This window comes from Scyliorhinus canicula, chromosome 11 (genome assembly GCF_902713615.1).
Source record: "Scyliorhinus canicula chromosome 11, sScyCan1.1, whole genome shotgun sequence".
Taxonomy (NCBI): Eukaryota; Metazoa; Chordata; class Chondrichthyes; order Carcharhiniformes; family Scyliorhinidae; genus Scyliorhinus; species Scyliorhinus canicula.
This window is the reverse complement of record NC_052156.1, coordinates 153434010-153455255: the sequence shown is the minus strand read 5'-3', so window position 1 is coordinate 153455255 and position 21246 is coordinate 153434010. Positions and strand designations below refer to the sequence as shown.

At 48.5% G+C, this 21246-nt stretch overlaps 2 protein-coding genes across 2 annotated transcripts in view; both read left to right on the top strand.

The window, feature by feature from the left end:
• Window positions 1-20270, top strand: part of LOC119973531 (protein phosphatase 1 regulatory subunit 42-like) — a 29659-nt gene extending 9389 nt beyond the window's left edge. The window contains exons 4-9 of the mRNA XM_038811805.1: window positions 5913-6102; window positions 9813-10013; window positions 14345-14592; window positions 18243-18301; window positions 18500-18565; window positions 20234-20270. Coding sequence (XP_038667733.1) covers window positions 5913-6102; window positions 9813-10013; window positions 14345-14592; window positions 18243-18301; window positions 18500-18501 — 700 coding nt within the window. The 3' untranslated portion in view covers window positions 18502-18565; window positions 20234-20270. The remainder of the gene's footprint in view (window positions 1-5912; window positions 6103-9812; window positions 10014-14344; window positions 14593-18242; window positions 18302-18499; window positions 18566-20233) is intronic.
• A 77-nt stretch (window positions 20271-20347) lies between these two features.
• LOC119973530 (collagen alpha-1(VII) chain-like) overlaps window positions 20348-21246 on the top strand; it is a 528770-nt gene continuing 527871 nt past the window's right edge. The window contains 1 exon segment of the mRNA XM_038811804.1: window positions 20348-20396. The gene's annotated coding sequence lies outside the window, so the exon portion shown is untranslated.

Below are 21246 nucleotides of genomic sequence, written 5' to 3'. Positions count from 1 at the left end.
CAAACTCCGCTAGTATTTCCATTACCTCCGGCATTCCCCCTTCCGGATCCGCCACATACAACAACAAATCATCCGCATAGAGTGATACCCGATGCTCCTCCCCTCCCCTTGTCAGTCCTCTCCAACCCCCTGAACCCCTCAGTGCCATCGCCAACGGTTCGATCGCTAATGCAAATAGTAAGGGGGATAGGGGGCATCCCTGCCTGGTACCTCGATGGAGTCCAAAATACTCCGACCTCCTCCCGTTTGTAACCACACTCGCCATCGGGGCCGAATACAGCAGCTTCACCCACTTGATAAATCCCTCCCCAAACCCAAACCGTTCCAGCGTCTCCCACAGGTATTCCCACTCCACCCTATCGAATGCCTTCTCCGCATCCAGTGCTACCACTATCTCAGCCTCCCCCTCCACTGCTGGCATCATAATTACATTCAACAGCCTCCGGACATTTGTATTAAGTTGTCGTCCCTTTACGAAACCCGTCTGGTCCTCATGGATTACCCCTGGCACACAATCCTCTATTCTGGTTGCCAGGACCTTTGCCAACAGTTTGGCATCTACATTCAAGAGGGAGATAGGCCTGTAGGACCCGCACTGTACAGGGTCTTTGTCCCGCTTTAGGATCAAGGAGATCAGGGCCTGTGACATTGTCGGGGGCAGAGCCCCCCCCTCTCGCGCCTCATTGAAGGCTCGCACCAGCACTGGACCCACCAAGTCCACATACTTCTTATAAAATTCCACCGGGAACCCATCCGGCCCCGGCGCCTTCCCCGCCTGCATCTGGCCTATCCCTTTAACTAGTTCCTGCAGCTCTATCGGCGCCCCCAGCCCCTCCACCCGTTCCTCCTGGACCTTTGGGAACCTCAATCTATCGAGGAAGTTCTCCATTCCCCCCCTCCTCCTGGGCGGCTCAGACCGGTACAATTCCCTGTAGAAATCCCTGAAGACCCCGTTCACCTCTTGCCCCTTCTGCACTACGTTCCCTCCCTTCTCTCTCACTCCCCCAATCTCTCTGGCTGCATCTCGCTTGCGCAGCTGGTGTGCTAGCATCCTGCTCGCCTTTTCCCCGTACTCATAGACCGCACCCTGTGCCCTTCTCCATTGCGTCTCCGCCTTCCTAGTGGTCAGTAGGTCAAACTGGGCCTGTAAACTGCGCCGCTCCCTCAACAGCCCCTCCTCTGGTGTCTCCGCATATCTCCTGTCCACTTCTATAAGTTCCCCCACCAGTCTCTCCCTTTCCTGCCTCTCCTTCCTTTCTTTGTGTGCCCTTATGGAGATCAGCTCTCCTCTGATCACTGCTTTCAGGGCCTCCCAGACTACCCCCACCTTCACCTCGCCCGTGTCGTTCGTGCCCAGATATCTCTCAATGCCCTTCCGGACCCTTCCGCACACCTCATCGTCCGCCAGCAGCCCCACATCCAGGCGCCACAGCGGGCGCTGGTCCCGTGCTTCCCCCAGTTCTACCTCTACCCAGTGTGGTGCATGGTCCGAGATCGCAATGGCCGAGTACTCCGTGTCCTGCACTCTCGAAATCGGCCCCCTGCTCAGTACAAAAAAGTCTATTCTGGAGTACACCCTGTGGACGTGGGAGAAAAAAGAATACTCCCTCGCCCTTGGCCTGCCAAATCTCCAAGGGTCTACCCCCCCCCCCCATCTGCTCCATGAACCCCCTTAGCACCTCCGCCGCTGCCGGCCTCCTATTCGTCCTGGAACTCGATCTGTCCAGCCCAGGGTCGAGCACTGTGTTGAAGTCCCCCCCCATGATCAGGCCTCCTGCCTCCAGACCCGGAATGAGGCCCAACAGGCGCCTCATAAAACCCGCGTCATCCCAATTCGGGGCATATACATTTACCAGCACCACATTCTCTCCCTGCAGCCTACCCTTCACCATCACGTACCTACCCTCCTTATCTGCTACCACCTGCGCCGCCACGAACGACACCCTCTTTCCCACCAAAATCGCCACCCCCCGGTTCTTTGCATCCAAGCCTGAGTGGAACACCTGTCCCACCCACCCCCTTCTCAGGCGCACCTGATCTACTACTCTCAAGTGAGTCTCCTGCAACATTGCCACATCCGCCTGCAGTCCCTTTAGGTGTGAAAAAACCCTTGATCTCTTGACCGGTCCGTTCAGCCCCCTCACATTCCAAATAATCAACCGGGTCGCGGAGCGACCCGTCCCTTTCCCCTGTCTATTAGCCATGTTCTGTCCCCTGTTCGCCCCGGATCGACCCTCCCCTTCTAACCCGTTCCCCATGGCGATGGCCCCCCCCCTCTCTCCTCCCGTTCTTCCCTTCCCGTCCTCAGCCTTTCCAGCAGCAACCCGGTATCCCCCCCTAACCCCCCTTCCCCCCCCCCCCCCCCCCCCCCCCCCCCGGCTAGGACCCCTCCTAGCCGCAGTGTATCCACCATCGTACTCCCGAGAGTCAGCTGGTTTTCGCTGACCCGGCTGCCCCTGCCACACTCCGACTCCTCCCGATGTGGGGGGGGGAGGGGCCTCCCCCCCCCCCCTTGCCATCCCTCCCTGACCCCGCTTCAGCGCGGGAAAAGCCGCCATTGCTGGCCACACCCCACTCTTCTCTCCTCCCCCCTCCTCCGTCCCGCGCGCGGGAAACAGGGGAGAGCCCGCGCTTTCGCCCGGCCACACCCTACCCCGCCATCTTCAATTCCACCCCCGTCCCCATCCACACCGATAACAAAGCCCCCTTAAAACGAGAGGAAGAAAAAAGAGAAAAAGAAAACACGCATAACCCACTTGCTCCCCCCCCGTCCCGCCTCCCCAACTTAACAATATAACAATATAAATAACAAATCGCAAATAAATACATAAATACATAACTATGCCTGCATAACTAAATAACTAAATACCTACCCAATAATAACGTACTTAACCAACAGTAACCATAACCCTTAAAGAACAGATCAAAAAACAGTAAAAAAGCCCCCCCTACAACAACAATAATTAAGGGAAGTTGGCAACGGGAAGAGACACACAAAAAGGAACAAAGAAACCCCCCATAACACAAGTTTCAAAGAAACCAAACGATCCATCAACTTTAACCAAGTTCCGACCTGGCCTAATAAAGACATGGGCCGCTTGATCAGTCAAGGGTACTCGGGCGGCCTCGACCGCCGGCGTTCCCAAGTTCTAGTTCAGGTCCAGCTTTTCCTCCCGAACAAAAGTCCATGCCTCCTCTGGGGTCTCAAAGTAATGGTGCTGGTCCTTGTAGGTGACCCACAAGCGCGCTGGCTGCAGCATTCCAAACTTGATCCTTTTTGCGTGCAGCACCGCCTTCGTTCGGTTAAACCGGGCCCGCCGCTTTGCCACCTCCGCACTCCAGTCCTGATATATCCGCACCGTCGAATTCTCCCATTTGCTGCTTTTCTCCCTCTTGGCCCACCTCAGCACTTTCTCCCGATCGCAGAAACGCTGGAACCGCACCAGCACCGCCCTCGGGGGCTCGTTTGCCCTAGGCCGCCTAGCCATGACCCGATATGCTTCTTCCAGCTCCAGGGGCGATGGACCGGCCCCCTCTCCCATCAGGGAGCTCAACATCTCCGCTACATATTTCGGGAGATCAGGCCCCTCCAGGCCTTCTGCTAGGCCCAGGATCCTCAAGTTCTTCCGCCTCATTCGCGTGTCCAGCTCCTCAAAGCGGCTCTGCCATTTCAGGTGGAGTGCCTCGTGCACCTCCACCTTTCCCACGAGGACCGTGGCTTCCTCCTCCCTCACCGCCATCTCCTGCTGCAGCTCTCTTATCGACGTCTCTTGGGTCGCCTGGGCCCCCATCAGCCTTGTGGTCGGCGCGTTCATGGACTCTAAGAGTTCCACTTTCAGCTCCGTAAAACACCGGAGGAGAGCGGCCTGCTGCTCCTCCGCCCATTTTCTCCAATCTTCTAGTGCGCCACCGGCCGCCATTTTGGTCCTCTTCCCCCGCTTTTTTTGGGGAGCTACTGCCGCTTTTTTTGTCGCCCCTCTCCGAGTACCGACCATCAAGTTGGTCTCACTCTCCTCAGGGAGCCTTCCCCCACCGGGATTCGTCTTTACAGTGCCGTCGAAGTTAACCGGCATTTTTAATGAATGGGCATCATACATTCTTGGAACATTCAGGTAACAAAAATGTTACGGTAATGGAAAATATATAAGAAATGAATGTAAGGAAAGCTTGTCCTCAAATAATTGTGTTTGGGGGTTTTGCCAGAATAAATAGAGAGAAGGGCCTGTTCTGTACTGTTCTAAATTCTAAACTATTTCCACCTACAGGAGTATTGATAACCAGAAGGCACAGACATTCAAAAACACCCACAAATGTTCACTCCCTCCACCACCGACACACAGCAGCAACAGTGTGTACCATTTACAAGATGTACTGCAGGAACTTACCAAGCCTTCACAGACAACATCTTCTAAACCTCCAACTGCTTTCATCTTCAAGGACAAGGGCTGCAGATACATGGTGCACCAACATCTGGAAGACGCCGCCCTCCTCCCTCCCAAGCAACTCACCCTTCTGACTTAGAAATGCATCGCTGTTCCTTCTGTGTTCATAAAATCATAGAATTTACAGTGCAGAAGGAGGCCATTCGGCCCATCGAGTCTGCACCGGCCCTTGGGAAGAGCATCCCACCCAAGTCCATACCTCCACCCAAGTCCATACCTCCACCCAAGTCCATACCTCCACCCAAGTCCTGGGTCAAAATCCTGGAACTCCCTCCCTAACAGCACTGTAGGGTATACTTGCACTAGATGAACTGCAGCAGTTGAAGTAAGCCGCTCATCACCACCTTCTCAAGGGCAATTAGAGATGGGCGACAAATGTTGGCCTAGCCAGCGAAGCCCACATCCCATGAATTAATTAAAAGAAATCGCAAATAGGGTGGCACGTGGCACAGTGGTTAGCACTGCTGCCTACGGCACTGAGAGCCCAGGTTCGAATCCCGGCCCTGGGTCACTGTCCGTGTGGAGTTTGCACGTTATCCCCGTGTCGCATGGGTTTCACTGCCACAACCCAAAGATGTGCTGGTTAGGTGGATTGGCCACGCTAAATTGCCTCTTAATTGGGAAAAAAATAATTGGGTACTCTAAATTTATAAAAAGAAAATGGCAAATGAACCAGAGGGGAGAGGAGGAAATGTATTCTTATGCAGCAAGGTGTTATGATGTAGAACGCACTATCTGAAAACAAGCAGATTCACAAATAACTTTCAAACGACAATTGGAAAAGGAATATTTTTTAGGGCTATGGAGAAAGAAAGGTGCATGGGACTAATTGGGTAACTCTTTCAAAGAGTTGACACAAGCTTGATGGATTGTATGGGTTCTTTTGAGATATAACATTCTCTGAATTAGAGTACAGATAGTGTCTGTTTCAAACTGCAATAAAATTGGTGACTGAATATATTAAGGGACTCTGCCTGTCTCTTGCTGGTGTAGTGTGCAAGCAAACGTTTTCGGACAGCAGTTATGTCCTGCAGATGCAACTTTCTTCCCTCAGTTTAATAAAGTTATTACTTAAGTGCACCTTTCTGTTCATACTTGCTGCAGAATTCACTTACAAGGACAAGTATTCCAACTTTACATGCTCTTTCTCCTCACTGAACGTTCACTGAGTTAACATCTTCCTGCACTCTACCCTTAATTCCCTTTCGTTGTGTCATCAAACATGTGTCATTCGTTCCCTCAGTCAGAGTTTACAGGCTTTTAATTGGAGTCAGTTGAATTAAATATTGGTTATATTATGGGCAGGCAATGCAATATCGCCCATTCTGCAGTACTGCCCAAGATGAATTTCTACCTCTAAGTGTGTGAAAATTGCCACTGAAATGATTAACCTCAGTTAGTAAATCACCAAGCACTTGTGTTGAAGTTTATTCTCTCTCTCTTGATACGTGTGTGTGTTTTTTATTGCAGTATTTCATGGCTCATTGCCTTACCTCACCTGATGGTATTGAACCTGGCGCATAATGATATTGAAACTCTCCACGGGTTAGAAAGCTGCAAGACGCTGACAGTTCTGAACCTCTCTCACAATGGGATCAGGAGCATTGCCAACCTACCCTTTCTCAACAGCTTGATTGAATTGTATCTCAGCGGCAATCAGGTAACAATTTAGTGACCACCTGTCCAACTGTCTAACATTGCGCATTGCCTTGGGATATATTTACTGTGTTAAAGGTTCTGTATAAACGCAACTTTTGATGGGTTGTGCTAAAGACCAGAACTGAAGATGCACAGATCTCTGGGAGATTTGTATGACTGGAGGAAATTACAGAGCTAGATAGGGTGGCACCATGGCGGATTTTAAAACAAGGATGAGTGCTTTAAAGTTGAGGTACAGAGCGACACTATTGTGCGATCAGAAGAGAGTAAGCGTGAATTGTGTAATGCAGTTTCCGCCAGGATGGGTTAACAGTTTTACTTGAGGGGACATTGGGTAATCGCACTGTACAATCCTGAAACACATACTTTAAGAAATGTTCCAGGCATTAGCCGTGTCCTTGACCATAACCAAGAGTGAAGGTTTTAGTGGGGGGCTGGTGAAAGAATCAGCTAGTCAAATTCTGATTGCGACCCATTGAAACCTGTCGGAAAGTGTGTATCAGGTAAAGACAGGATTGGACTTGACTGTGCAAGAAATAGTAGCCTGTGAGGGTTGCTATACAAGCACAGACATGAAGAGCAGATAATTAGGCAACATGTTTGAGAGCTGCATGTGACCATCCATCTGTACCATAGCACAGGTTGATGTATTATTCATTGAAATTCAAAAGTCTTCTAAGTACATTTAAATGGAAAAAGGGTAGCAAGAGATAGGGTGAGCAATTTAGGAATCCGATTGCATTAAGATTTTCAAAGTCCCCAGCTATAAACTACTTGATTATTGTTTCCTGAATTTTCCTCATGACAGATATTAGGAGAACCAGCCTATAGTTTCCTGCTTTATGTCTCCCTCCTTTCTTGAAGAGAGGGGTTTCATTTATCATTTTCCAGGGCGGCACGGTGGCGCAATGGTTAGCACTGCTGCCTCATGGCGCCAAGGACCTGGGTTCGATCCAGGTCCCGGGGCACTGTCCGTGTGGAGTTTGCACATTCTCCTTGTTTCTGTGTGGGTCTCACCCCCACAACCCAAAGATGTGCAGGGTAGATGGATTGGCCATGCCAAAATTTCCCTTAATTGGAAAAAAAAATGAATTGGGTACTTTAAATTTTAAAAAGCATTTATTATTTTCCAATGTGATAGGACCTTTCCAGATTCTATGGAATTTTGGAAAATTAAAACCAATGCTATCCTGCTATCTCAGCAACCACTTCTTTTGAGACCCTAGGATGAAGTCCATCTGGACCTGGTTGGTCAGGTTGGACCTGCATACATTGGATTTTAGGAGAATAAGATGTAATCTTATTGAAACATACAAGTTCCTGAGGGAACTCGATAGGGTAGAAGCTGAAGAGATGTTTCCACTTACGGGAGAGACTAGAACCAGGGGACACAGTACAAAAATAAGGGGCTACCCATTTGAGATGGAGCTGATGAGAATTTATTTCTCTCAGTGGGCCATTAGTCTGTCCAGTTCTCTTCCCCAGAGAGCAGTGGAGGCAGGATCATTGAATATTCTTAAGGCTGCATTATATAGATTCCTGAATGTCAAGGGAACCAAAGTGTCTATAGATGGTAGACAGGAAAAGAAAGGTTCACAATTAGTTCAGCCGTGATTTTATCAAATGTGGAAGCCGGCTTGAGAGGCTGAATGGCCTACTCCGACTCTTATTTTATATGCTTGCATGTTCATAGAATCAGATAGGATACATTTGGTTAGCACTGCTGCCTCAGAGTGCCAGGGACCCAGGTTCGATTCTGGCCATGGGTGATTGTTTGTGTGGTGTACAGGGTCGCTGGTCGGACAGCATGTGCCGCAGGAAGCTCTGCCTCAACAAGGGTACGTTGTGGCACCTGTGCCATGTCCTTGCGGACTTGGGACCATGTGGGGGGGAGGGGGGGGGATACCCACTACCGGTCAATCATGACCGCAGCCCTGAACCTTTACACCTCGGGTTCATTCCAGGATTCAAGCAGGGACTTTTGTGTCATATCCAAGCATGGAAGTCACAGATTTGTCCTGGAAGCTGAATATATAAAGTTTTACCTGGATCCGGCTCATCAAGATGCCTGGACAGCAGGATTCTCTTCCATCGTCGGGATGCCCCAGGTCCAGGGGGTAATAGATAGCATGTATGTCGCTTGCGCTCACCGGGTGATCCGGGAGCACTCTTCATCAACAGCAAGAGGTTCCATTCCCTGAACGTTCAACCTGTGTGTGACCACCACCTCTAGATCATGCAGATGTGTGCACGGTTCCCTGAAAGTGTGCACAGCAGCTACATCCTGGGGCAGTCAGACACCCATGTGGTCACCCAGGCTGTCATTGAGTGGTGCATCGGACTGCTTAAAATGCGGTTCCAATTCCTCGACCGCTCTGGTGGTGCACTGCAGTACATTCTCTGGATGGTCGCCTGCTTTGTGGTGGTCTGCTGTGCCCTCCACAACCTTGCACATCAGTGGGGCAACGTTCTGGAGGTGGATGAGGAGGAACATTTAGCCTTGTCAGTGGAGGAGGACGAGGAGGAGCCGGTCCAGGAGGGGCTGCAGAATGAACCCAGGGGAGGACCCGCAGGAGCAGCCAGAGAATGGAGAACAGGCAACAGCGGCGAAGATACAGCATGCCCGGCACAGCTTCATCTGTCATCTCACCTCTTCCCCTATTCCCACCTACTGTCCCTGCCCACCCATCCCTCCTCTCCCGGTTCCACCCTCCCAGGCCCTGTGTTACATCACTCAAGGTTGTTAGGCCTATGTCGGCATTGTCAGCAGGTCAACAATATACAAGGCAAGAGGATGGTGATGACCCACTGTGACCTGAGCTGTGCTGCTCCTCAATCTATGCCATAGTCTGACTCCTGTCTGTCTGCTGACAGCGCGCTCACACCGGTCACCTGCATGTGGTATGTCTGAAGGAGGGAGGGGCAGATGGAGGACCACCGTACCGGGGTGTTGGGGGGGGGGGGGGGGGGGGAGCGGGTCCTGGGATCGGGGCTGGCGGAGGGCAAACGGGAGGGGGGGTTCAGGCCAGCCCGTAGTGTAGAATGATGTGACAGAGCTTTCACATATCTTGCGTGTAAAGTGTTTTACTGCTGTACAATCATGACCCTTACTCTCCCTAGCTATCGATGGTGCCGCACCCCTACCCACCGTTCCCCAACAGTGATCTTCAATCTTCTTAGCCTTCCGTGCTCTGCCACTACGTCTAGGTGTGTCCCCAGGATGCCAGGATGCGCATCAGTGGTGGAAGTAGCCTGCTGCTTCCGCATCCTGTGGCCATTGATGCCGCTGGCGGGCGTCCCCTGGAGCGCCTGGGGCCAGAGGGCCCCCTCTGACTTGCTGGTGGCACATGCCTCGCCGTGTCACCCTGTTCCACCCGCTGACCTGAAGACGCGCCATTGTTAGGAGCAGGGACTCGTGAAAGCTAGTGACTGCCGCCGACACCCTGTAGGGCGGCTCTGGTTCGGCCTCGAGGGCTCCTTCCTACCAGTCCTAAGCGCCCTGGGGGTCGCCTTAGGGATGTATGGGCAGCAGGTCGGCCAGTTCCTGCCCACTACCACACTTTAAAACCTCACCGTTAGATCGTGCCCTATATGTTTCCATGCAGGACCTAGCCTGTGCTGTAAATACCATGACATTTAATGTATTTAATATACTTGCTGTCCTCTGCTGGAGCTTTGATCACCATATTTTGTGCTTTTAATCTGTTTCAGTTGGAGTCCCTAGAAGGTATTCAGCATGTTCCCCAACTCTGCGAGTTGTACATCCAGGGTAACCGTATCTGCAGCTTACTGCCTCTGTCCAGCTCCCTGGCGCTGTGTGTCCTTGATGCTTCGGACAATATGATTCCATCCCTCACTGACACCCTGCATGTTCTCGGAAACCTGAGGAGACTGAAGCGGCTGAGACTCAAAGTAAAGATAGATTTTTTTCCACCTAACTTGCTTTTTAGATTCAATGTTGGGAAATTTGTTGAACTCCATGGAAATAAAAACCAGGAACGATATGAAATTGACTGCCCATTCACTTCCTGGAAAAAACAGGCTTGAGGGGCTGATTGACACTGCTGTGTTCCCAATATCGCCTCTTTTGCACTATTGCACAAAGGCAAAATTATCTCCAGTAACAATTAGCCATTAGTAGTAATACATCGTGGTCAGGCATCATAGAAAAGTCTGTGTCTTTCTACTGTAGCCATTACCCATGTATGTAGAAAATGGAGAAGTAGTAGCACTCGTGGTCATTTTATCATAGAATCCCACCTGTGCAGAAAGAGGCCATTCAGCCCATCAAGTCTGCACAGACCCTTTCGCTCTATCCAGATGATCTGCTTCTGTACGTTTCGGACCCAGTAGAGGGGATAGAAGAAATCATGAAGGTTCTAGGGGAATTCGGCCGGTTTTCGGGGTATAAGCTAAATATGGAAACGAGTGAGATGTTTGTGATCCAGGCGAGGGGACAGGAGGGGCGACTGGGAGAGCTGCCGTTTAGGTCAGTAGGGGGAAGCTTTAGGTACCTGGGCATCCAAGTGGCGCGGGAATGGGACCAGCTGCATAAATTGAATCTGACCCAGCTGGTGGACCAAATGAAGGACGATTTTCGGAGATGGGACGCGCTTCCGTTGTCTCTGGCCGGAAGGGTGCAAACGGTGAAAATGGCGGTCCCCCCCAAGATTCCTATTTGTATTTCAGTGTCGCCCCATCTTTATTCCCAGGTCCGTTTTTAAGCGGGTCAACAGAGTGATCATGGGCTTCGTCTGGGCCGGCAAGACCCCGCGGGTAAGGAAGGTAATGCTTGAGTGGAGTCGGGGAGAGGGGGGGTTGGCGCTGCCAAATTTTAGCAACTATTACTGGGCGGCTAATATAGCCATGATCAAAAAGTGGGTGCGTATGGAGGGGGGGCGGCATTGGTGCGTATGGAGGCGGCTTCAGGCAAGGGCACCAGTCTGGGGGCATTGGTAACTGCGCCTCTGCCACTCCCGCCGGCATGGTACTCCACCAGCCCCGTGGTGGCGGCGGCCCTGAGAGTTTGGGGCCAGTGGAGGCGGCCTGTGGGAGCAGTGAGAGCATCGGTCTGGGCCCCAATTTGTGATAATCACCGGTTTGCCTCAGGGAGTATGGATGGGGGGTTCCGGTTATGGCGGAGAGCGGGGATTGAGAGGATAGGGAATGTGTTCATAGAGGGAGCTTTCCGAGTATGAAGGCGTTGGAGGAAAATTTTGGGTTGGCGAGGGCAATCGAATTCAGGTATCTGCAGGTGCGGGACTTCCTTCGTAAACAGGTGACAACCTTCCCGCTCCTACCGCTGAGGGGGATTCAAGACAGGATAATTTCCAGAGGGTGGGTAGGGGAGGGGAGCGTCTTGGACATCTATAAGGAGCTTATGAGGTCGGTCAACACGTCTGCAACATGTGCCAGGCTCAGCCTGATACAATTTAAGGTTGTTCACCGGGCTCACGTGACGGTGGCCCGGATGAGCAGATTCTTTGGGGTTGAGGACAAGTGCGCAAGATGTGCGGGAGGACCAGCGAACCATGTCCACATGTTCTGGGCATGTCCGAAGCTTTGGGGATTTTGGCAGGGGTTTGCGGATGTCACGTCCAAGGTTTTAAAAACAAGGGTGGCGCTGAGTTCAGAGGTAGCGATTTTCAGGGTGTCAGAAGATCCGGGTATCCAGGAGGAGAAAGAGGCAGACGTTCTGGCCTTTGCTTCCCTGGTAGCCCGGAGACGGATACTATTAGCTTGGAGGGATTCAAAGCCCCTGAAGTCGGAGACCTGGCTATCGGACATGGCTAGCTTTCTCTGTACGAAGAAAAGTAGGTTTGCCTTGAGAGGGTCACTGTTAGGGTTCACCCGGAGATGGCAACCATTCGTCAACTGCGGAAAATTAATCGTCAGCAGACGGGGGGAGGGGGGGGGAGTAGTTTAGGTTAGAGTAGGGAGGTAATAAGGGTGGGACCTGTACGAAAGGTAAATTGCTTTTGCACTATGTTTATGATTTCATGTATATTGTTGATTTTGTTGTTGTTACTATACCAAAAACATCTCAATAAAATGTTTATTAAAAAACAAAGTCTGCACGGACCCTCCGGAAGAGCACTCTAACCTGGGCCAATCCGCCGCCCTATCCCAATAACTCCACCTATGCTTTTGGACACTAAGGGGCAATTTTAGCACGGCCAGAACAACTTAACCTGCACATCTTTGGACTGTGGGAGGAAACCGGGGCACCGGGAGGAAACCCACACAGACACGGGGAGAAAGTGCAGACTCCACACAGTCAGTCACGCAAGGCCGGAAATGAACCCGGGTCCTTGGGGCTGTGAGACAGCAGTGCTAACCACTGTGCCACTGTGCCACCCATTATTTTATTTTAAAAACAAATTTTTAAGAAATCTTGTTCAGTCATCATTCCAGTCCATAAAGTGCCCACCATTTGTAGAAGATAGTAAGCATCCCAGCAGACACTGCATGCTCCTTCTATTATGTATTTCCTTTTTATTTTATTTTATTTTCACGTACTATGATCTGTTTGAGTTACTCGCAGAAAAATACTTTTCGCTGTACCTCGGTACATGTGACAATAAACAAATACAATCTAATCCAATCCAGGAACATCAGGCATAAATGGAACTGTGCAAGAGAGGCAGACAGCCAGAGGGACCATCCCATGAGCTGTATCCAACTTGGACCTGACTTTTGTGGCAGACACAGATTTCAGATTTGTGCTGCAATTCAGTCTGTCAATAATTTGTACAATACATGCTTTCACTGTGCAGTATCGATCTGTTTGAAGACAAATTTCTGCATACTACACTAACTGTTGATGTTGAAAGATGTCGAGCTGAGGTTTCCTATTCACTGTAAACTTGTCGATTAAACATTTATGCGTGTCCTCACAGCAACTGAGCACATTCCAAAACAACAAGCAACCAATGAGGTGAGAATGTAAGGCGAAGTAACCTATAACAGAGGTCTATAAATTTATGAAAGGGTTTGACAGAGTAGGGCGCAGAGAAAGTGGAGAAATACTTTTGCGGTCTTTCTGAAATCGGGGGATGTAAGTATAAGATAGTGACTAACAAATTCAGCAAGGACCTAAGGTGAAACCTCTTTACCCAGAGTGGTTGGAATGTGAAACATGCGACCACCGGGAGCATTTGAGGCAAGGAAGCACTTTGATAGCACCTTCCAAACCCACAACCATTACCACCTAAAGGGACAAGGGAACCAGTGCATTGGAATGCCACCACCTGCAGGTTCCCCTCCAAGCTGCGCACCATCATGACTTGGAAATATATCGCTGTTCCTTCACTGTTGCTGAGTCAAAACCCTGGAACTCCCACCCTGAAAGCACTATAGGTGTACCTAAGCCACATGGACTGCAGCAGTTCAAGAAGGTAGCTCAGCACCTTCTCAAGGGCAATAATGGATGGCCAATAAATGCTGGCTTAATCAGTGACACCCACATCCCATGAATGAATTTTTAAAAAGCACCCATTGTAAAATTTAAGAGGAATCTAGATAAGTGGGGTGGCACAGTGGTTAGCACTGCTGCCTCACAGTGCCAGTCACCCGGGTTCAATTCCAACCTCGGGTGACGATAAGACGTTGCACTTTCTCTCCATGTCTGCATGGATTTCCTCCAGATGCTCTGGGTTTTTCTCACAGTCCAAAGGTGTGCAGGTTAGATGGATTGGCCATGCTAAAACTGCCCCTTAGTGTCCAAAAGGTTTGGTGGGTTACTGGATTACAGAGATAGGGTGATGGTGTGGCCTAGGTAGGGTACACTTTCCAAGGGTCGGTACAGACTCAGTGGGCCAAATAGCCTCCTTCTGCACTGTAGGAATCTATGATTCCATGAAGGGCATGAAGGAGAAAGGTTCAGAAGGTTATGCTGATGGGGTCAAATGCACCAATATAAACCAGCTGGATCACATGGCCTGCCTCTGTGCTGTCAATTCTACTCAATCTAGGAAAGTGCAGGGGCTAGTTTATCAATCCCAGCTACAGGAATAAGAGTGGTGCACCACAGTACAAACAAGGTACGGTAATAATTGTGCAACCCTGCCTAACCTGTACTACCTTCTTTACCATGGCCTCTGTCAGTAAGTGTTTCTCCAAATGCCGTGGAAGCAAAACAGCAGCTGCGCTAGCATAGAAGCCCTGTGAAATTCAGATGCTCTTCTGAAACTGTGTTCTCCAGGAATGGAAAGTGATCTTTGCATTTTTTAATTCTTGCTTAGGGCAATCCCTTAACCCGAGACAAACATTACAATACTGCCATCAGGCAATCCACAACAACCGAAATCCTGGACAATGTCATTCTAAGGGACTGGCACGCGGACGGGTCAATGTTTGCACCTCATGCAGATGTACAAGGCCAGACAAAGGAGGACCTGAAAGGGTTAGCACGGTTGACATTCCAGAACAAAGTTCAAGAGAAACAAAGTGAGACTGAAAGTGCCAAACATTACCTTCACAGCAAGATACTGTAAGTACATGTCTGTACTCCATCCGTAATCCTTTATTGATGCTCTTGCTTACTGTTCGGAAATGAAACTCCCACATCCCTGAATCTGGCTCCAGGTTGTTGACTTATCACTTATGTACCAAATAATTATTTTCTGCTCAAAAATCTTTAACTCTCTATAAAATCAAAGTCCATCAATGATGGAACGATCAATATGTGTCTTGGGAGGCTCTTCAGACACTTCCCTTGCTCTTACAATAGGTCAATGGATGCTATTTACTCATCTCTAGCCTCTGTCATAATCATTTTTTATTCTATTGATACCACCAGGTCATATTGCTTTTCTGACCTTCCTCCTCCTATTTAATTTAAGCTCCAAATACACTTTCTCCCTGCATCACCATTGTATTAAAATAAAGATGGATTGCCTCAACTCAAGGACTTCAAAATACTTAGAATTACAGTGGGCGGAATGATTACCATATTTTTTCAAAATTCAGACTCAAAACCAGCGTGTGGCTCCCAGCTGCACAGATGAATGAAATGAAATGAAATTCTCTGCCTTGCCGCTCCAGAAACAGGAATCGCGATTGGGCGGAGAATCGATGGTAATCAAAAGATTGAGGTTTGGGTGGCACGGTGGCACAGTGGTTAGCACTGCTGCCTCAGGGTGCTGAGGACCCGGGTTCGATCCCGGCCCCGGGTCACGGTGTTTGTACATTCTCCCCGTGTTTGCGTGGGTCTCACCCCCACAAAACCCAAAAGATGTGCAGGTTAGGTGGATTGGCCACGCTAAATTGCCCCTTAATTGGAATAAAAAGATTTGGGTACTCTAAATTTATTTTTTTTAAAGATTGAGGTTTGCCCCCGCCACCTATTCCGACGCTATGCTCTGGTCCCTCGCTGATGCCGATATCAATGTTTGCGCACCGTGCTGGTGGATCCCTGCAAAACCATCATTTGCATGGATTTTAATATCATTAGTGGCTTGGACACTTCACGCTCCGCTCTTCTATGGTGCACGGCCCCTTGTAGGCGGAAGTCTCGGGAGTGCAAATTAGTACAAGTATTTACAAGCGGGGCCTGGGCTTTATGGCTGCAGAGGGAGAGTGGGAAGCTAAAAAAAACACTGACAAACCCTCAAAAATTGTCAGGCTTGCTGGAGGGTGGCTGCCCGGGCGGGGGGCAGTAGCAGGGATTGGCTTGGCGGCACGTCCATGCCCTCGGTGTGTCTCCCTCGGTCAGGGTGGCCGGCCTAAGCCAGTGTTACAGTCTGTCTTTTAAACCCACCCCTTTGGTGTTACTTACAGGCTCCTGGCTGTTCATGCTGCTGAGTGCTGCCTGTGTCCATCTCATTACTCATAGCAGGGGAGTAGCCTTTGGTCATCTGGGAGCCCATCCAGACCACCCCTCTGGACACCCTCAGACCCCAGCTGTTGCATCAAGGAGTTGGGCGTAGTCAGACTCAATCAAGGGCCCACCAGGTGTTGCCACTCCTCAGAAACGCTGCCCTACTACAGAGGAAACAGGGGATCAACAGAGCTCATGCCAACCAGAGGACCCCTGCACCATGGCCTTTGGAATTAAATGTCTAATGATGACCATGAAACCATTGTCAATTATCAGAAAAACCCAGGTTCACTCGTGTCCTTTAGGGAAAGAAATCTGCCATCCTTCCCTGGCCTACATGTGACTCCAGGCCCACAGCAACATGGTTGACTCTTAACTGCCCCCTCAAAGACAATTAGGGATAGGTAATAAATGCTGGCACAGCCTACGACGCCCAGTAAACACATGCACAGTTTATGGAGAACGTACCCCGTGTTCCAAAATTTATCTATGATTCCTGTACTCCTTAAGACTTTCCTTTTAGCCAAACAACATTCAAATTAAATAAATCTATAAGTCAAATCCAGCTTATAGTTACCACATAATACAGGGCTGATAATCAAGTCTGTGAAAAGACTTTTCCTGGTCCAATGAAGACATCCAAACTGCCTCCAAGAAGGTTTTTACACGGCCTTGGCCCTAAGACCTAGATGCAGGCCTATCCTCCTGGCTGTGAGTTGTGGACTGGCCTCTCAGGCTGTTAGATGTAAAACTGGCCTCTCTGCTTCTGAGGGTGCTGACTATTATACCATTTTTCCCCTTTGATTCTTCATTCTGTGTACTTGGCTGCCTGCTTCTCTCAACTTCCTTGATTAGCATGTGTATACCTCCACCGATGTCTCAGTCCTCTAGGTAAGCTGTTTCAACTAATAGGTCGATTTACAACTGATTCTGTCCAGATTCTTGCTAATCTCATTACTGGGAAAGTTGCACCTCATCATGCCTTTTGAATGCTGACTACTGCTGTCACTAGGCAGATTTCTACCTGATGCTGGAGATTGCATCCTATCATTCCTTGCTACATCCATTTTACGGCTGTTACGCAGCCGGTCCATGACAGAGAGGAATTATCTTTGTAATCAAGGGTAGTTTCAGCAGTTCAGACTCAGAAATGAACCTGAGACCTTCTTGGGCTGAACAGCCTACTGCCATGGCATTTAATCACAGAATATTTTTCTTCTATTTAAAGGACTTTATTGCTATTATTTTACACAAAGCAACAGGAGAGGTAATTAAGATGTTTGTTTTGTTATATAAATTGTTGATCTGGAAAGAGACTGCCTGAAAGCACTCCAGAGACCCACAACCTGGATAGATATTCCCAGTGCTGTACTAAGGGAGTGCTGTATTGTCAGAGGTGCAATCTTTCAGCTGAACTGAGATCTCGTATGCTCTCTCAGATGGATATAAAATATCCTATGGCACTATTGTGCAGAATAGCTGGGGAGTAATCTGTGATGTTGAGGCCAATATTTATTCCTTAACAGCGTCACTAAAAAAACACGATCTGGTCATTGTCACATTGCTGTTTGACAGAGCTTGATGTGTACAGTTTTGGTTGCCGCATTTCCTCCCTTCACTTCAGTAAAATACTTAGTTGGCTGCAAAACTGTTTGTAAGGTAATGATGAAAGATGCCATTTCAATAAATGCAAGTTCCATTTATGCAAATGTTTTGGAAACAGATTGAGTTGCAAATTTAAAAGTGAGACTCGAAAAGGAAAGGTCTACAGGCTATTCAGAACCATAGAACCAGAGAACAGTTACGGTGCAGAAAGAGGCCACTCAGCCCATCAGAAAAAGAAAATTAGCCACTCACTTTAATCCCATTTTCCAGCACCTAGTCTGTAGCCTTGCAGGTTATAATACTTCAGCGGTAGACACAGATGCCTTTTTAAATGAGTTGAGCATTTCCGCCTCAACCACCAACTTAGGTAGTGAATTCCAGAAGCCCACTCCCTCTGGGTGAAAGAGCATTTCCTCATATCCCCTGTAATCCTTCAACCGATCACCTTAAATCTGCCCTTGATCCCTCACTCGGGGAAACAAGTTTTTTCTGTCTACCCTCATCATTTTGTGTCCCCCAATTAGCCTCCTCTGTTGTAAGGAAAACAAGCTTATCCTATCCAAGCTCATCTCATTACTCATAGCAGGGGAGTAGATCTAATTGGAGCCTTTTTAAAGAGCCAGCAAAGTTATGATGAGCTGAATGGTCTCTTTGTGTCCTGAAAGATTCTATGGTTAGGCTTTAACAATTCCCTGTCTTTTGTTCTTAATCACAAGATCTCCAGACCAAGAGGTAGATATGGATGAGGGAAGCCATGAAGTCCATCATACCCCATGTATGTACTCCTACAGTCACACCATCTGTCTCCCATGCGATTCCTGGATTTTTTTACCTTTTCTACCCTACCCATTCCAATGAGTTCACTCATCTTGAAGTGAAGAGCTGTTGTCAAAATTTTGGTTTTAATTTGTGCCATTGTGCAGTGGCATACTCTATTCCCCATTTTCTAAACCCAGACTGATGCACTTCACAGGAACCTTCAAGAAGAACAGCAGGATTATGAAGACCACTTAACAATGGAGTTGGAAGCATACAACAGGTACCTATAGCAGATGTAGCTTCAAATTCTTCAATAATTTGGTGTGCACAACTTGAGTAGATTTTTAATGAATTTTGCAATTATTATGAATCAAAATTGTGTTTATTTTAAACTAACAAACAAACAATATTAAATAATAATAATCTTTATTATTGCCACACGTAGGCTTACATAAACACTGCAATGAAGTTACTGTGAAAACCCCTGAGTCACCACACTCCGGCGCACATTCAACAGGCATCTTGATTTTACTTCAGGTTAGGTCGCACCTGCCCTTGCTGCACTATATGGGTATTGTTTCAGTGATGCAACAAAAAACTTGTTGTTTTTCACTGGTTTATAATGTTGTTCCCTCCCCGATCAATCAAACAGATGCGCTGCTTCAAAATATAGTCGGTGCGCCCCCCTGTAACCTGGTGAGTTTGTGAACTACATTGTGCCCATTGTTGCAGCCTTTTTTGCCTCTGAACCTCAATGACCTGTCCCTGTATATATCGGCGCCTGAAGTTCCACACAGAATTTAATCATCTCCATTTATACTTATCCCTCGATATCTGACCAGATCTTTTTGTTAAACTGATGTATCATTATTTTCTTTCATTGAATTTCTATTCAACTACTCTGGGAAGTAGAATCATTTTCATCCCTAGTTTTACTTCAGGTATGTTGATGTCCTATGCATTGATGGTGGCATTTTCTGTTCCATATTTATCAAAAATTATGCCCTTCCAGCCTGTAATTTTCAAGCTATTAATTTTAATAGTTGGAAAATGGGAGGCTGGAGATGCTGGATTTTGTGATGGGTTTGTTTGGGTCTTGGAATGGGTGACTTCCTTGCTTCTGCATCCCCGATCCCATTTGCCACCAGGAGCACTGCGGTGGAAAATCCCAGCACATGACTTATAGTTCTACGAGCATGGGAACTGGGAGAAGGCCATTCAGCCCCTCAAGCCTGTCCCACCATTCAGTTAGATCATGGTTTATCTGTCCGTCAACTTTATTTGTTTGTCTTTGCTCCAAATTCCTTCATATTCTAACACAACAAAAATCCATTGAACCTGGTTTGCTTTTGCAGCCCAAGTTACTAATTTACCAGAATCCCTCCTGCATTTCACAAACCTAGATAATATCCCTTCTAACTCTCTTTTCCTCTAGTGAAAATAACTTTAGTTCTGGGGGTCTTGCCCTACAAAAGACCCTTTAATTACTCATCTTTTTAAAACAGAAATCCAATTAAGGGGCAATTTAGCGTGGCTAATCCACTTACTCTGCACATCTTTGGGTTTGTGGGGGTGAGACCCACGCAGACATGGGGAGAATGTGCAAACTCCACATGGACAGTGATCCGGGGCCAGGATCGAACCCCGGCCCTTGGCGTCGTGAGGCAGCAGTGCTAACGACTGTGTCACCATGCCACCTCTCTAATTACTCTTCTTCTCAAGATCTTTCCTTGCTACAATGTTCTTCTGAGGACAGGTAATGTTCATAATTGCTCTGTAAACTAGGTGAAGATAGTTGATTTGTGTCTCGTATAAGAGACATTATTCTGGTGGAATTCTAACTGCCGCCGTGTTTCACAAGTGAGTTTGCTGGTGATCTTCATAAGGATTTTGTTTTGATGAGATGTATAGCAGAAATTAAACAAATGCCCTGAAATCTTCCCCTCAGGTATTTGGACATTATTCCCACTGAAGATCATCACAGCATTGATTCCATGAAAATTCCCAGTGCCATGGAAAGGTACATGTTCACCAAGTTTTTTGAAAAGTGGGATCAAGGGAAGCGAAGACAAGAAAAGTGTCCATTCGGAGACCTGGCAAAACCGGATGAGGTAAGACCCAGACTCCGGGCCTCGTCAATCTTTATTTGGGCAGCAAGTTCAGTTTTTACCTTCCCCCTGCAAACTTCGGCAGATATACTTATTATCAAAAGAAGCAGCAGTGCTGAATAAATGTATTTGATATATACAGTTGCACATTCATTACCTAGTTATATCCCCCAGTGAATGACATAATGATTCAAATACAGTAATTACATTGTCCTGAATACACCCTTGCTGACTCTCAAAAGGCCTGCTGCCATTTAATGCTCTAACGAGCAATGATTGCCAGCAGACGGGACTCCCATCCGTTATGGGGAGGAAGTCCTGCCTTGGAGAGCTGCTGGCCAGCCAGATTGGCTGCCAGCCCTCCAGGCCCTCCAGGCACAGCCCTGCAGTGGCCGGAAGAGGTGGGTTTTCCCACAGCAGAGGCAGCTCGTCATTTGTCACCGGCGAGATCTCCGGGTCCTGCCGAAGTCAATGGCAATGTACACGGCTCACCATCCCACCACAGTGAAACCCATGCAGGGGCCAACTATGGAAGAACCAGAAGATCCCACCATAAGTGTCGGGACATGGAGGGGACGCACGACGCGGGGATACCTGGGAGGTGGTGAGGTTGGGGTGGGGGGGAGCAATTGGTGTTCCAGGGGATTCAGAAGGGGTCCTCTGTTGGAGGAGCTACTTCCTTTCCAAGCCGGGATGTAGGTTTTTGAAATTTCCTAATCCTCCCAAACCGATCTGTCATCCTCCGACCAGCTGAAAAATTGAGGCTGGGTGGGAAAATGCTCTTAAGTGGCCATTAAGTAGAAAATAAGGGCCTTAACTGGGGCAAGGGTGGGCATCCACCCAGGGGCCCTGC